A 15,262-nucleotide genomic window follows, 5' to 3' on the forward strand; every position below is an offset into this window, starting at 1 on the left:
CCTAATGAAACTTCAAAGCTTTTGCACAGCAAAGGAAACCATAAACAAGACAAAAAGACAACCCTCAGAATGGGAGAAAATATTTGCAAATGAAGCAACTGACAAAGGATTAATCTGCAAAATTTATAAGCAGCTCATGCAGCTCAATAACAAAAAAACAAACAACCCAATCCAAAAATGGGCAGAAGACCTAAATAGACATTTCTCCAAAGAAGATATACAGATTGCCAACAAACACATGAAAGGATGCTCAACATCATTAATCATTAGAGAAATGCAAATCAAAACTACAATGAGATATCATCTCACACCAGTCAGAATGGCCATCATCGAAAAATCTAAAAACAATAAATGCTGGAGAGGGTGTGGAGAAAAGGGAACCCTCTTGCACTGCTGGTGGGAATGTGAATTGGTACAGCCACTATGGAGAAAAGTATGGAGGTTCCTTAAAAAACTACAAATAGAACTACCATATGACCCAGCAATCCCACTACTGGGCATACACCCTGAGAAAACCATAATTCAGAGTCAGGTACCAAAATGTTCATTGCAGCTCTATTTACAATAGCCCCAGATGGAAACAACCTAAGTGTCCACTGACAGATGAATGGATAAAGAAGATGTGGCACATATATACAATGGAATATTACTCAGCCATAAAAAGAAACGAAATTGAGCTATTTGTAATGAGGTGGATGGACCTAGAGTCTGTCATACAGAGTGAAGTAAGTCAGAAAGAGAAAGACAAATACCGTATGCTAACACATATATATGGAATTTAAGGAAAAAAGATGTCACGAAGAACCTAGGGGTAAGACAGGAATAAAGACACAGACCTACTAGAGAATGGACTTGAGGATATGGGGAGGGGGAAGGGTAAGCTGTGACAAAGCGAGAGAGTGGCACGAACATATATACACTACCAAACGTAAAACAGATACCTAGTGGGAAGCAGCCGCATAGCACAGGGAGATCAGCTAGGTGGTTTGTGACCACCTAGAGGGGTGGGATAGGGAGGGTGGGAGGGAGGGAGACGCAAGAGGGAAGACATATGGGAACATATGTATATGTATAACTGATTCACTTTGTTGTAAAGTAGAAGCTAACACACCACTGTGGAGCAATTATACTCCAATAAAGATGTAAAAAAAAAAAAAAGAAAAAAAAAAGAATAATGCCCTAGGTACTTCCCTGGTGGTGCAGTGGTTAAGAATCCGCCTGCCAGTGCAGGGCGCACAGGTTCAAGCCTTGGTCCAGGAAGATCCCACATGCCATGGAGCAACTAAGCCCATGTGCCACAACTACTGAGCCTGTGCTCTAGAGCCTGTAAGCCACAACTACTGAGCCCACGAGCCACAACTATTGAAGCCCGCGTGCCTAGAGCCCATGCTCCACAACGAGAGGCCAGTGCAACAAGAGAAGCCACCGCAACAAGAGAAGCCACTGCACTGAGAAGCACATGCACCACAACGAAGAGTAGCCCCGGCTCTCCACAACTAGAGAAAGCCCACGCACAGCAACAAAGACCCAACACAGCCAAAAATAAATAAATAAATTTATTTTTTTTAAAAAGAATAATGCCTTACTCATTTAGCATCTCCCTCACACTTCACACCTAGCACTAGACACAAAGCACACACCTTGGAAATACACAGAGACTGAGTAACTCTCACTTGAACAGACAGTGGGGATGATGTTGCAAAAGAATCCAGAGGAACTTGGAAAGCCATCTGAAAGCAACAGAACTTACCTGTTTATATTGGCTACTACCAGTTACCCCTGAGACAGCTGCTGCTCTCTGAGAATAAGAAGCAACTTCTATATAAGCCATTCTTGCAGTGGCCCACACTCAGAAGTAGTCATCAAAATGCTCTATTACTTAGAAAACTGGCCCCCTCCCTCCATTCCCTTAGCCAGTGGGAGATATCAAGCACATGACAGCACTAACTGACATGCTGGCTTTGCCTGAAGTGCCCTTTCTTCTCCTTAAGGAGCTCAAACTTGATCTAAAGAGACAGGCTGGTATATGGACCACATCAGAGATGTACAGCTGGCAAAGGTGCTCCATCCTTTGTGGTTTCTAAATTAGAAAGTGACTCTTCCTCTTAAGCACTAACATGAAATCCTGCGTGATCATTAATAGCCAACAGTAAATACTTTCCAAACTTAACACAGAATACAAATAGGACTGAAGGAAGCTTTGGGGAGAAGGAAAAACTGAAGAACATGGCTCGTTGCACCAGAAGGCTTAGGTCAGTGAGGCAGGAAATGTCTCTAACATCTCTTCCTTTCCATAATATTATTCAAGCTACAAACATAATCTAGGCCCTTCAACTTCATGCCATTCCTGCTAGTCACTGTGTCACTCAAATTCAAAATCTTCTGGTTTGCCAATGCTGCCTATAAGAGAAAGGAAGAACTCCTCAGTAGGCCACACAGTGCCCTCCATGACAGCATTGAGAGTAACCTCTCCTGTGACCACACAAGGCCATGATCTTACTCCAGTCTGCCTGGCACTTAACATATGCTCCCCTGCACTATGTATAATACACTGGAAAGCACATGCACTTTGGAATTAGAAAGTCTGGAAGCCCTACTTGCCTGGGTTAAGGTATGTCTTTCCCTGCCTCTTTATTATTATTATTTTTTCTGGCTATCATCTTTACATCTTACTTACTTACTTATTTATTTATTTATTGGCTGCATTGGATCTTTGTTGTTGAGCACAGGCTTTCTCTAGTTGCAGTGAGTGGGGGCTACTCTTTGTTGCAGCGCACAGGCTTCTCATTGCGGTGGCTTCTCTTGTTGCAGAGCACGGGCTCTAGGAGCATGGGCTTCAGTAGTTGCAGCACACGGGTTCATCAGTTGTGGCTCACGGGCTCTAGAGTGCAGGCTCAGTACTTGGGGTGCATGGGCTTAGTTGCTCTGCGGCATGTGGGATCTTCCCAGACCAGGGCTCAAACCCGTGTCCCCTGCATTAGCAGGCGGATTCTTAACCACTGAGCCACCATTCCCTGCCTCTTTAATCCCTTCTCCATTTCTGTCCCCTGAGTGATCTTTCTAGAATGCAAATCTGATCCATGTCACTCACCTAAGTGCTTAAAGTTCTTCCACTGTTAATCACCCACTACACATAAAATCCAAACTCCTTAGCATAGCATATAAGGCCTTACATCATCTCACACCTCCCTCCCTTTCCAGTCTTCCTACTTCCTCATTACGCCCCACCTTCTACTTGGATGCTCCAATAATACTATACCTTATACAGTGACCTGTCAGTGCTGTTCTCGCCCTCTCACCTCCCACCTTGCACATGTTGCTCCTCCTGCTTAGAGGGCCCTCCGCCTCTCTCCTTGGCTGGTTAATTTCTAGTCATTTTCCACATCAGCTAAAGTGCCACTTCTCTGGGGAGCCTCTCCTGATCCCTTTCCCACCATTTTCTGTGCTCCCAGAGAGCTCTGTGCTTCTCTGTATTACAGCAGTTATTACATCTGCTTATTTCACTAACTCTTCCACTGGACTATGAGCAGCCTGAGAGTAGGGCCTATGTCTTCATTATCCTTCACAGCTAAGGCAGTGCCTTTGTAAATGCTCAGGGTATACTTGATGAATGGATAAATGAATGAAAAGGATTTTCCCACCATATACATAAGGCTGGCATAACAAATAACTTTATTATTACTTTAAGCTGACAACATTGCAACTCAGAGTGTAGTACTGACTTGTCTCACGTAACAACTGTGTGGTAGAGCTGGTATTAAAAAGCCAGATCTTCAGAGACCCAGACCAATGTCCGGACCTCTCCCCTGAGTCTAAGCTCATATTTCCAACTGCCTAATTAACACCACCACTTAGATGTTTACATAGCCATCTCAAACTTAACATGGCCAAAATTTTTCTGCATTTCCTCCCCACCGCCCAACAAAAATTTCTCCCAGTCCGTCCTGTTTCAGTACACAATAACATCAGGCATGGTGTTGCCAACTACTAAAGTCAAAGCAAAACAAATTCATAAAACCCAAAAGTCAAGCTTGATTATTTCTTTCCCTTACATCCCATATCCAATCCACCAGCAAGTCTTGTAGGCTCTACTTCAAAACATATTCTAATTTCATCCACTTTTCTCCATCTCTGCCACCCTACCCGTCCCGCCCCCAAACTCCAAAACTATCATTTCTCACCCAGACTACTGCAAGTCTCTTAATTGCCCTCCTCGAAAGCCTTCCTAGAATCCGTTCTCCTCAAAGCAGCCAGAAAGATCTTTTTGAAAAATGCAAATTAGCTCACCTCACTCCTATTTTTAACACCATCCAAAATCTTCATTGTACTCTCAATAAAATTCAACAAATTTAGCAGTATCTACAAGGCCTTACAGATCTGACTCTGATAAACTCCTTGACTTCACATGGTACTATTTTTCTCTTGCTCACTATAATTCAGTCCCATTGGCCTTCTTTTTTGGTCCCAAGACATGCCTAACTCGTTCCCACCAATTTATACTTGCTTCTCCCTCCACTTGACACATGTATGCTTCCAAATCTTCAAATTGCTAAGTCTTCTTCATTCAGGTCTTAGTTCAAATATCACCTCCTCAGAGGCATTCCATAAACCACCATATTGAAAGTAGCACCTCTCCTCTAGTCGTTCTCTATCCTATCACCCTACTTTTCTCAGAGCACCTATCACCATTTGGAGTTATCCTGCTTGTTACTTATTCATTACTTGCGTTTCCCCCATTAAAAGTAAACTTCACAAGAGCAAGGACCTTGGTTGTCCTGTTCACTGCTGAATTACTGGACCTAGGAATATTCCTGACATCCTGAAGTCGCAAGTATTTGAAGAAGGAAAGAATGAATAAACAATACAGATTACATACTTAATAAATGCTTGATGAATGTGTGAGTGAATGAATTAGGGAGTGGAATGGAAAGGGGAAAAAAAAGTGGAAGCACTGCTATTTAATATTTTTATAGCCACTCACTTTTCTCCACCCTCACTGCCTTTGCTCCTGCTCAGATCCCCACCATCTCTTACACAACTGCAGTACTCCCAACTAATTTCTTCTCCTTTCCCCAAGCTGAGCCCTCCAAAAATAACTTCCACACTTCTACCAGACTTGATCATTCTGAGACATAGATCTGAACATGTTATAAGCCCAAGCTTCTTATTATGTTGTTAGAAAGGCCTCACCAACCTTATCACTCACTGCTATCCCTCTACATTTAACCTATACTCCAGTAATGCAGGCATTCTTACAGTTCCCAGAATATTCCAGGCTGTTTAATGCCTCCAAACCTTTGCATATCTTTTCATTTTGCTGGACCACTCTTCCATACCTCACAGACTTTTGACTACCTACTGAACTCACACTTACTCCTCAAGAACCATCTCAAGCATCTTTTCTGTTAAGTCTTTAATGATTCCCCCAAGCAGAGTTAATCACTCCCTCCTTTGTCACCACAGTACATAACACATACTTATAATATACTACCATCATTTGTTTCCATGTCCATCTTTCCCTATGTGACTATTAGCCCCCTGAAAGCAGGAGCCATGTCTCCATGTTTGTGTCCCCAGCACCATATCTGGCATATTCAAGCACTCAATAATTGCTGACTGAAGGAATGAATGGATATATCTTAACTCCTCAACCTGGTGTTTAAAGTCAACCTCGGGACTTCCCTGGTGGTCCAGTGGTTAAGAATCCGTCTTGTAATGCAGGGGACGCCAGTTCCATCCCTGGACAGGGAACTAAGATCCCACATGCTGCAGGGTGCAGCATAACTCGAGAGCCCACGTGCCGCAACTACAGAACCCACATGCTCTGGAGCCCACGCACCACGACTAGAGAGAATCCCGCGCGTGCACCACAATTAAGTGAAGAGCCCACGCACTGCAACAAAAGATCCCGCGTGCCACAACAAAAGAGCCCGCGTGCCACAACTAAGACCCAACGCAGCCTAAATAAATAAATAAATAAATAAATAAATAAATAAATAAATATTTAAAATAAAATAAAGTCAACCTCATATTGGCTCCAACCCATGTTTCTAGATTTAGTACTTAGTCCTCTCTTACTTGCTGATTCCCCAAACGCATCCTTCTTTCTCACATTTACTTGGGGTCTTTATTCCTGATGCTCTCTACAGTGAAATTTAAACCATCCGGTGGCTCCTTCTCCATGAAGTCTTCCCTAACCCCTCCAATGAGATTTACTTCCCAAACAGCACTTTTTTTTCAACTGATAAGGTATTTAGAACTTATTTTATAATTATAGCCTTTCCAACAGGACTACATGTACTATTTTTCTAACTAAACTGTGTAAGCTCCTTGAAGGTATGAAACATGAATTAGCGTCTTTCCTCTCAACCTAAGTACCTAACACGGTAGCTTGCACAAAGCAAGCAGGTATCACTAAATGTTTTATTAGTGGAGAATAGTATGTTTAATAGTATGCTTAAAGATATCATGCTTCCACTCCTTCATATATGTGCTTTTAGCTTGGCGTAAACTGGCCTCCTAGCCATATGATAAACTTTCCCCCTCTTTTAAGGATCAGCCCAATGACATATCATCTCTGAAGTCTCCCCTAACTCTCCCAAATACACTTTCACACTCCTCCCATGCACCTGTGATACCTGTATATAGCTCTACTCATCATACTACATCGGCATTATCACTTGATGGGTCCCTCTCCCCACTAGACCATAAACTCTTTTGGAGCACAGATAGTCTCTTTAACCATTTATGAATTCCTAAGACCAAATAAAGTATCTGGCAAAATTAAATGCTCAATAAATATATGGTGAATTTTGAAAATAGTAAATCCATGTTATAGAGTACACCAGCAACAGAGATCATGGAGTCACATCACCAGGTTCAAATCCCAAGTCTATTTACAAGCTATCCAACCTTGAATAAATTACTTGGCAGTGCCTCAGTTTTCACTTATCCGGAAGGTGAAGACAATAATAGTATTAAAATATAATTAAAAGAGTTAATGTATGTAAAATGCTTGGTATAATGCCTGGCATTATACCAGTATGCACTAAAAAAGTTAGCTATTATTTGTTATCATTAGAATAGAAGGAGAAAAGTCTGCTTCTGCAAGGCGCTAAATGACAGGCTCAAGAAGAGGTTAGGTTCAATCCTATGGGCAATGGGGAATAAAATGCCACTGGAGACCTCCTTAGTAACAGACACATTCAGTTATTGAGAATATCCTACTGGGAAGGGGGAAGGAGGGCAGAGGGAACACAAACCTTGGCAGGGCTACGCTCTCTGCTTCCAGCTTCCCCTTACCCCACTGGTTCTCCCTAGTTGCTCAGGGCCAAAAGCCCCATGGTCATAACTCAGCATCCTCCTGGGAAAGCTGCACTTTAGAGGGAACTAATGAGTTTATGTTTACCTACAGATTTTCCTCTGAGGAGCAGAGAGATAACAAATGACTTCAAGAAGGGAAAACACAAAAATAAAACAGAGAAGAGGAATGATGCTGGATGGATTATCTTGGGTTGGCTTTCACGGAGTAAGCTTTTAGGACAAATAGCCTCAGGTGGACTGAGACTAAACTCCTGAGAGGCATTCTCTGTCAGTGCATGTGCCTCCATGGGTCAAAGATGCAAAGAAGCAGGATCTGGAAAAGGAGGACTAAAAAGATGAAGCTACAGAAATAAGAATTCTAGCCCAGTATGAAGAATATTGCAACAGGGGAATTCAAAGAGGGAACAGGCTGACCACAGAATGATAAGCTCCCTATCATTAGAGGGATTTAAACACAGACGAGGTGATCACTTGCTGGGAGTGTTCAACATGGGTGGATGGACTAGATTTAAGATTCAAGTTCAGGGTTTCCCTGGTGGCACAGTGGTTAAGAATCCGCCTGCCAAGGCAGGGGACACAGGTTCGATCCCTGGTCCGGGAAGATCCCACATGCCATGCAGCAACTAAGCCCGTGTGCCACAACTACTCAGCCTGTGCTCTAGAGCCCGCAAGCCACAACTACGGAGCCTGAGTGCCACAACTACTGAAGCCCGCACACCTAGAGCTCGTGCTCTGCAACAAGAGAAGCCACTGCAATGAGAAGCCCACGCAAGGCAACGAAGAGCAGCCCCTGCTTGTCACAACTAGAGAAAGCCCACGTGCAGCAACGAAGACCCAACGCAGCCAAAAAATAAATAAATAAAATAAATTTATTTTTTAAAAAAAGGACTCAAGTTCAATAAGCATCTGAATATCTACTCTGTGCTAGCCACTGAGAGAGATTAGGTGCTGGGAACACAGAGATGAAAAATGGTATGGTTCTGTCCCCTCAAAGAGTTCACTGCGCGACGGGGGAGACAAAACAACATGGTAAGTGTTGATAGATGTCTATACAGAGTGCTGTTGGGGCGGAAAGCAGGTCCTCAGATACTGTGCCTATGACTCACTGGTAAGGAGGAATATGGCACTAATTAAAAACGAAAATGCTTCATAAGCAGTTTATAAGCAAATAGTACTGTCAGGCACTACTGTGTTATTGCCGGAACAGAGTGCATCAGTTAACCTTTGCAATTTAGTCAACACTTCCTTAAACCTGAGTAGAATCCATATCTACAAACATTCTCATTTATTCAACAAATGTCTGCTATGCGCCAAGAACTGAGGAATGTGGAGAGATGAAAAAGATAGTCCCTGCACTCAAGAAGTTAGAACATTCCTCTTCATTTCTTCTTCCTCTCTCCTACCCTCCTTTATTGACAGGAGGACACCTTAAATTCCTTCTGGAACGGGTTAACCAAACAAATGACTGCAAAAAGTAAGAGTGAGGGACTCCTCTGGCAGTCTGGTAGTTAAGACTCCACGCTTCCAATGCAGGGGACGTGGGTTCGATCCCTGGTCCAGGGAACTAAGATCCCATATGTTGTGTGGCACAGCCAAAAAAAAAAGCTGGGGATGGGAGGTTTATAATGGGAAACCAAATGGGAAGGAAAGACTGTCTGCAAATAGGGTGTCTGCCAGAGTATGAGACTCTGACTGCACAAAAAGACAAAGGTTACAGAATTGGAGGTTACATGTAGGCCTTTTTGTGTATAACTTCCCTATCACCATTTTTTTCTTCTCTCATCCCAAGATTATTTGCACAGATTATTAATAATAATTATATCTTCATTTGGTCATTCCCTAGTATCTACCGAGTACCCAATAGAAATTGTAGGAAACACAAGGCACAGTAAAATCCTGGGATCCAAGACTTTCAAAGCTGTGGGAAATCTCTAGAAGGTCATCCAGTCCAAACCTATCATTTCACAGATGAAGAATTAAGGTAAGGAATCTTTCATGAGTTGGCATATTCAAACATTTATTGAATATGCCAGGCACCAGGGATATAAGGATGGATAGGGCTTTCAAGGAGAACTCAGTCTCGTGGGAGAGACTGACAAATAGCGTTACCCCAGTCAAATCACCTCTGTAAATGAAGTCCTACACTTATATAGTAGAAATGTCTAACATAACATAAGACAGTATGGGAAGCATATAGTACTCACCCAGAGTGGTTAAAAGCACAGATGTAGGAGTCATCTTGGATTTGAACCCTACCTCTGTCACTTACCTAGCTGTGTGACAGTGGGCAAGTTACTTAAACTCTCTATGCCTCAGTTTCCATATCCGCAGAATGGACATAACCATAATAATACCTACCTTGTAAGGTTGTGGTATGAAATTAGATAATGCATACAAAATACTTGGCACCAGGACCTGGCACAGAGTAAGTACTCTATATCATTTCACCTTTAGCACTCTCCTGCTGAGCCCTGGCCTCAGAATCCTTCTCAACACAACCTTCTAAGCATCTGTTATCATTTGGCTGTCTCTGCGATAAAACAAAATCTGCTATTTCTAGTCTAGAATTTATGTCTATTGTTTACTACTCTAGTTTTTTTCCCCACTACATTATGCTACTACTCATTTTACACGTCTTTAAAAAAAAAATCCAAAGATATATGGTCAGATGTCCAAGATTAAACTTCAGTCACACATGCGTCAATCCTTCAATAAGATCTTGGCTTTAACCAAGAATTCCTAGAGAAAAAAATCCCTGGAAACAAGGAACATTTATCAAATGTCTACAGGGAGAGACCCACAGGAGGAAAAACAAAAAACAAAACAAAACAGTCCAAGATTACTACTTTGAAGAAGCAAGGGATGGGAACATCTACAGCCTCCCTGAGAAGAGAAGATATAACATAGACTGCTACTTCCTCCTTGATGTACCCACTACACATATTCCACTGACACAGCACCTGTGACACATTTTTGTACTTATTTATCACTCTCTCTCCACCCAGGCTAGTCTGTGAACTCCTTGAAGGCAGTTATCACACATTATCCATCTTGGTATGATCAAGCATAGCACAGTACCTGGCACACAGAAGGTGCTTCCAAAAAGTTTGATGAATTGATAAATGAACACAGAGAAAACTATGAAACACAAGGAAAGAAGATATCATTGTAAATCAGAATAGTTTTACAAAGCAAGAGAGCCTTGGGCTAGAACCTTAAAGTACAGGTGGGATTTGGAAAGACACGGGGGAAAGGAAAGGTACTCTAGGCAGACAGGACAGCATGAACAAAGACCTGGCGGTAATCAGAAACATGGTACACAGTATGTTAAAGCTTTAGTCATGACTTAGTCCAATAGTTCAAATCTCATAGGGATGCTGTAAACATTCAATAAAAAAGCACATACTACTAAGGAGAGGAGCTTATTACCACTACTCAAAAAAAATAATCACCTTTATGCCAGGCACCATACTGAGTGAAGGGACTGCAACAATGAGCAAGATAGACTTGGACTCCGCTCTCATGTAGCTAAGAGTCTAGTGGGGAAGACAGACAGTTAAAATAATGCTTGGTAGAACTGGGTTAGAGGAAGTACAGGGGGGCTGAAGGAACATAAAGTAGGGTCACCCAATCAGTTGGCAGTAAGAGAAAGATCCCTGATTTTCAAAGTGTGGCTTGAGATACTCAAGGGGTTCTGAGTCCCTTCAAGGACCACAAGGCTTCAAAGTGAGATTTTTTTTTTGAATAAAGGGTTTCATGACTAAAGGTTTAAAAACCACCAATCTAGTCCAATCTCCTCTTTTAACAAGAATAAAACAAGGCCCAGAAGAGGCAAATTACGCACTAAAGGCAATAAAAACTCAAGTTAGCTGTAGGGTGAGATACCTGCTTTGAACTTGAGCTGGAAACTACTCACTAATCTGCATGATATCACATCATTTTGGCAGATGAACAACTACTGGGAGTAGACACATCCGGAATTCATAGGCACTAGCCAGGCAGGCAGGCTGGCCCTGATTGGATGTAGAAGTGCTTTTTCACCTTAGGTCCCAAACCAGCTCTCTGTGCCAAGATGATGCCTCCAATTCTTCTCATGGTTAGCCAGCTCCCCCTTCAAGAAGGAACTCACTGGCTCCAGGAATATATCTGCTTCTGGGCCTCCAAGTTGGTACCCATGCTTTATCCTCCCTGACATTCTCAAGCACCCTGTGGTTTAGCAAGTTGAAGAACTTAGCCAGTCATCATAGCGTTTAATACCTAGCCGTAGCCTGAGCTGGCTAGACCCATCTCTCATCTCCTAATTGCCACTGGGCTCATCACTCCCCGTGACCAGGGGTTCAGCAGAATCAAGTTATAGGTAAATTAAAGGACCTGTATAGAAAAACCAATATTCCTTTAGATAACCCCCACTTTGAATCTCTCAGGAATGAAATGCTGCTTCACATTTTGGAGATGGGACTTTTGTATATTAAGAAAAGGGTAGTTTACTTCGGTAAGATGAGTCTGGCGTGAGCAATGGAACCGAGGCATTCAGTATAGCATGGCAGTGTAAAACTTAGTTCAGTATAGCACAGGCAGACCTGGGATGGAATCTGCACCTCCCCTCACAAACTGTGGAATCCTAGGAATGCTACTTAACCTCTCTTGCCTCAGTCTCATTTATAAAATGCGGTGAACACCAACTAGTTCACAGGGCTGCTGTTAGTAATGAGATAATGTAGGCTTTAAACAGGGGCTGGTTTATGGTAAGGGCTCAATAAACAGCAGCCTTTTCTATTGGTAGCTCTTTTCCTAAGCCCTCTTTTCTATTCACCTCTCAAAAACAGGAGAAGCAGTGAGCAAAGCCTTAATTACCTTAACTAAATACTATAGAAAGTAATAATGAAACGGACAAAAGAAAAGGAACATAAATAAACTGATGGCTGCTATTCCAGACTACTTATCATGCTAACGGCATCTGATATAGGAAAACACAGGCCCGATATCCTAAAGAACAAATCAGAGCATGCAATCTTTCCAAAGAAGTGGCAAGGAGAACCTACTGCATCTTAGCTAGGTTATCCATTACTCTTTTATAATCTGAGCTCCACAATAGTCTCTCTACCAAGCAGAAGGTAATACAGGAGAGCAACTCTGATGCCATATGCTTCTTTATAAACCTAACCTTTAATTTTTCAGCTCAAACCCATCTCCATCATAAAGATTTCACTGAATCCCCCAGCAGACTTGAGTGCTTGTCTCTTGTGCCCCACTGAATCTGTTACACACTTCCGTTACAGCAATTATCTAGTATTGCATGTCTCTTCTCTACACTATAAATTGGTCAAGATCCTGTCTTACTCATCTTTGGATTCCCAGTGCATAAAACACAGTAGACCCCCATAATTACAAATTAAAGGATGGATTTCACCTTCTCTTTCGCTAGTTAAGGCTACTAAGAAACAGCTGGGGAGATAGAAGTATCGAAAGAAACTCACAAAACTAAGGTCTGCCAGACCATACCCCTGCCCACCGCTCCTTTTTTTTGAGCTTGAAGGGATGTCTGTTTCTGCTTCTCAGAGTTACTTTTTTAAACACACAAGGAAAAGGATAGAACTATCCACACAGAATTTTCAGACAAAAGGTTATATTATTTCTCAGTAAATGAAACAAGGAACAGAAGTTTCTGGGATAAATGCTAGTGGTTACATATAAAGTTGACCTCTAGACATGACTCTCTGGAAGTATAATTATGATACTAGAAGCTCTTAAGTTCTTAAAACAATAAGGGAAGAAAAGCTAAGAAGGAAAAATCAAAAATGTCTAACATCAAAACTTTAAGTTCTTTTCTCCTTTGCCAAAACTTTTGCTCTTTATCTCAATGAACCCTGATATATGTAACTGAAATCTGGCCCCCCTCAAAGGAGAGCCCATGACTAACAAACCATGTATAATAACTTAACTACAGTACTTACTTTTTCAAGGCACTTTCAAATATATCTCATTGAACTACAGCCAACCATAATCACAGAAACTTAAAGCCGAAAGGGGTCTTGGAAGTCATTTCCACGACTACCACACCTCACCCACCGAGTGGTATCCAAACATTCCTAGTCTTTAGTGACTGAAAGATATGGGTCTAAAATGCTTCTTTAAAAATCTCTCCCTGCTCTGACCACCTGCCAGCTTCTCAGTCTCCTCCCCTCCACCTTAATGTTCCCAAACAGGTAAACCAAAATCTCCAAGTCATCCCACCACCAAACAACAGTCTTTGCTTCTCAAGTCCACTTCTACTCCCTTTCTCTGGGCCTCATCCCCAATCCTCACCCCCAACACACAGCCAGTGCCTCTAAGATTCTGATCCCTCAGAGATCCCACTGGTTCCATCCCCAACAATCAATCCACTTTCTCCATTTTCTCCCTGCTGTCCATATGCTGTCATGGGCAAAACCACAAGCACCCCTAGCCATGAATGTACCTTTGGCCTCAGAATCTTTTCCCTTTCCTTTCTCACCTTCTCTCTCTGCTTCTCAGCGCTGTCCCTTCATTCCTTCAAACTCAATGTCTCCTTCCTCCTAGTGATTTCCTTCAAGGACCACTGGTAATTGAATACACCAGTTGTTAAATGCCTGTTATGTAGGTAAAGGGGACATATACCCTCAAGAGCTCACTCTCAAAGAACTTCTAAGTCTAGAAGGAGGGAAGGAGGGAGGCGGGTGGGAGGAGAGGGGAGGGGGAGGGAGAGGTTGTGGGAGGGAGGGGGGAGAGGGGGAGAGGGGGAGAGAGGGAGAGAGGGAGAGAGGGAGAGAGGGAGAGAGGGAGGGGGAGGGGGAGAGGGGGAGAGAGGGAGAGAGGGAGGGGGAGGGAGAGAGAGAGAGAGAGAGAGAGGGAGAGGGAGAGAGGGAGAGGGAGGGAGGGAGAATCACTTATCCGTTAAGACTCATCTCTTCTGGGAAGCCTTCCCTAGCCCAAACTGAATTGGTCCCCTCTTCTCAGTGCCACCATTATACCTCCGATGCAATAACTAGTCTTCTTATGCGTCTCCCATCACCATTCTGTGGGCTCTTCAATGGGAAGGTCTCTAGCACTTAGCCCAGGACTCGGCACAAAGGGGATACTTGATGTTTGTTAAGTGAGTGAATGAATTCCGATATACAGTTGTCCATTCATCCATTCGTTCTATCATTCGATGACCAAAACTTTACTGAGTCCACATTATGTACAAAGTTCTAGAATGTAAAGAGCTCTTACGTAAACATAACCCGAAGCTCTAATACTAGTAGATAAGCACTCTTCCGCGGTCCGCGTCCCCAGCCCCCCTGTAAACCTAGACAGAGTCTCTTCCCTCAGTAAAACCCGGCTTTCCCTTGCAGGAGCCCACACCCCTCCAACTCAAGCTACCTGGCGGCCCTCTAATCCTCCCAGGACCCCCACCTAATAATCCCAAATCTTAACACCCCAACCCCTCTGGCTTCTCTCCCTGTCCTCCATCTCCACCCTTGAGGTTACTGCAAGTCTTCTGCCCCACGACCGCCTCCGAGTCCCTGAGTCCTGGAGTCCAGGGTACCTCAGATTTCCCCCTCCCCGCACCCGTCCCCCGTTGGCTCCTTCCTTCTCAGGATTCCATCTCTCCTAGGACCCCCACTTCCGATACCTCCCCTCCCCTCCCTTCAGTTTCAGGTTGGGTCTCTCCTCTCCTCGACTCTCAACTCTTCTTACCTCATCCAACTCCCGTTCCCCGGCAGCACCTGCTCCAACCTCCACCTCCACCACCGCCGCCATCTTCACAACTCTCCCCCTCCCCGCAGGCCCCGCGCGAGCCAGCTGCTTCCGCCGCTCAAGTGCTCCTAGCCAATCGGTGGTGCGGGCTCCGGCAGAGGGGGCGGGACACCAAGACAGGCGGAGACCTGAAGCGAACTAAGAGACCATCTACCTGCTACCCACTTAAAGGTCAAGGAGG

At 43.5% G+C, this 15,262-nt stretch overlaps 1 protein-coding gene across 2 annotated transcripts in view; it reads right to left on the reverse strand.

The window, feature by feature from the left end:
• The window catches only part of RNF121 (ring finger protein 121), a gene marked incomplete at its 5' end in the record, with an annotated part of 83,390 nt that extends 68,291 nt beyond the window's left edge, over nucleotides 1-15,099 (reverse strand). The window contains one exon of one of the 2 annotated variants that reach the window (XM_079709495.1): nucleotides 15,022-15,099. In XM_079709495.1, coding sequence (XP_079565621.1) covers nucleotides 15,022-15,084 — 63 coding nt within the window. Of the gene's footprint in view, nucleotides 1-10,775; nucleotides 10,848-15,021 lie in introns of those variants that run through there. The other variant, XM_079709494.1, reaches the window with a different exon arrangement.
• Between the last annotated feature and the right edge of the window lie 163 nt (nucleotides 15,100-15,262).

This window comes from Hyperoodon ampullatus (genome assembly GCF_949752795.1).
Source record: "Hyperoodon ampullatus genome assembly, chromosome: 7".
Classification (NCBI taxonomy): domain Eukaryota; kingdom Metazoa; phylum Chordata; class Mammalia; order Artiodactyla; family Ziphiidae; genus Hyperoodon; species Hyperoodon ampullatus.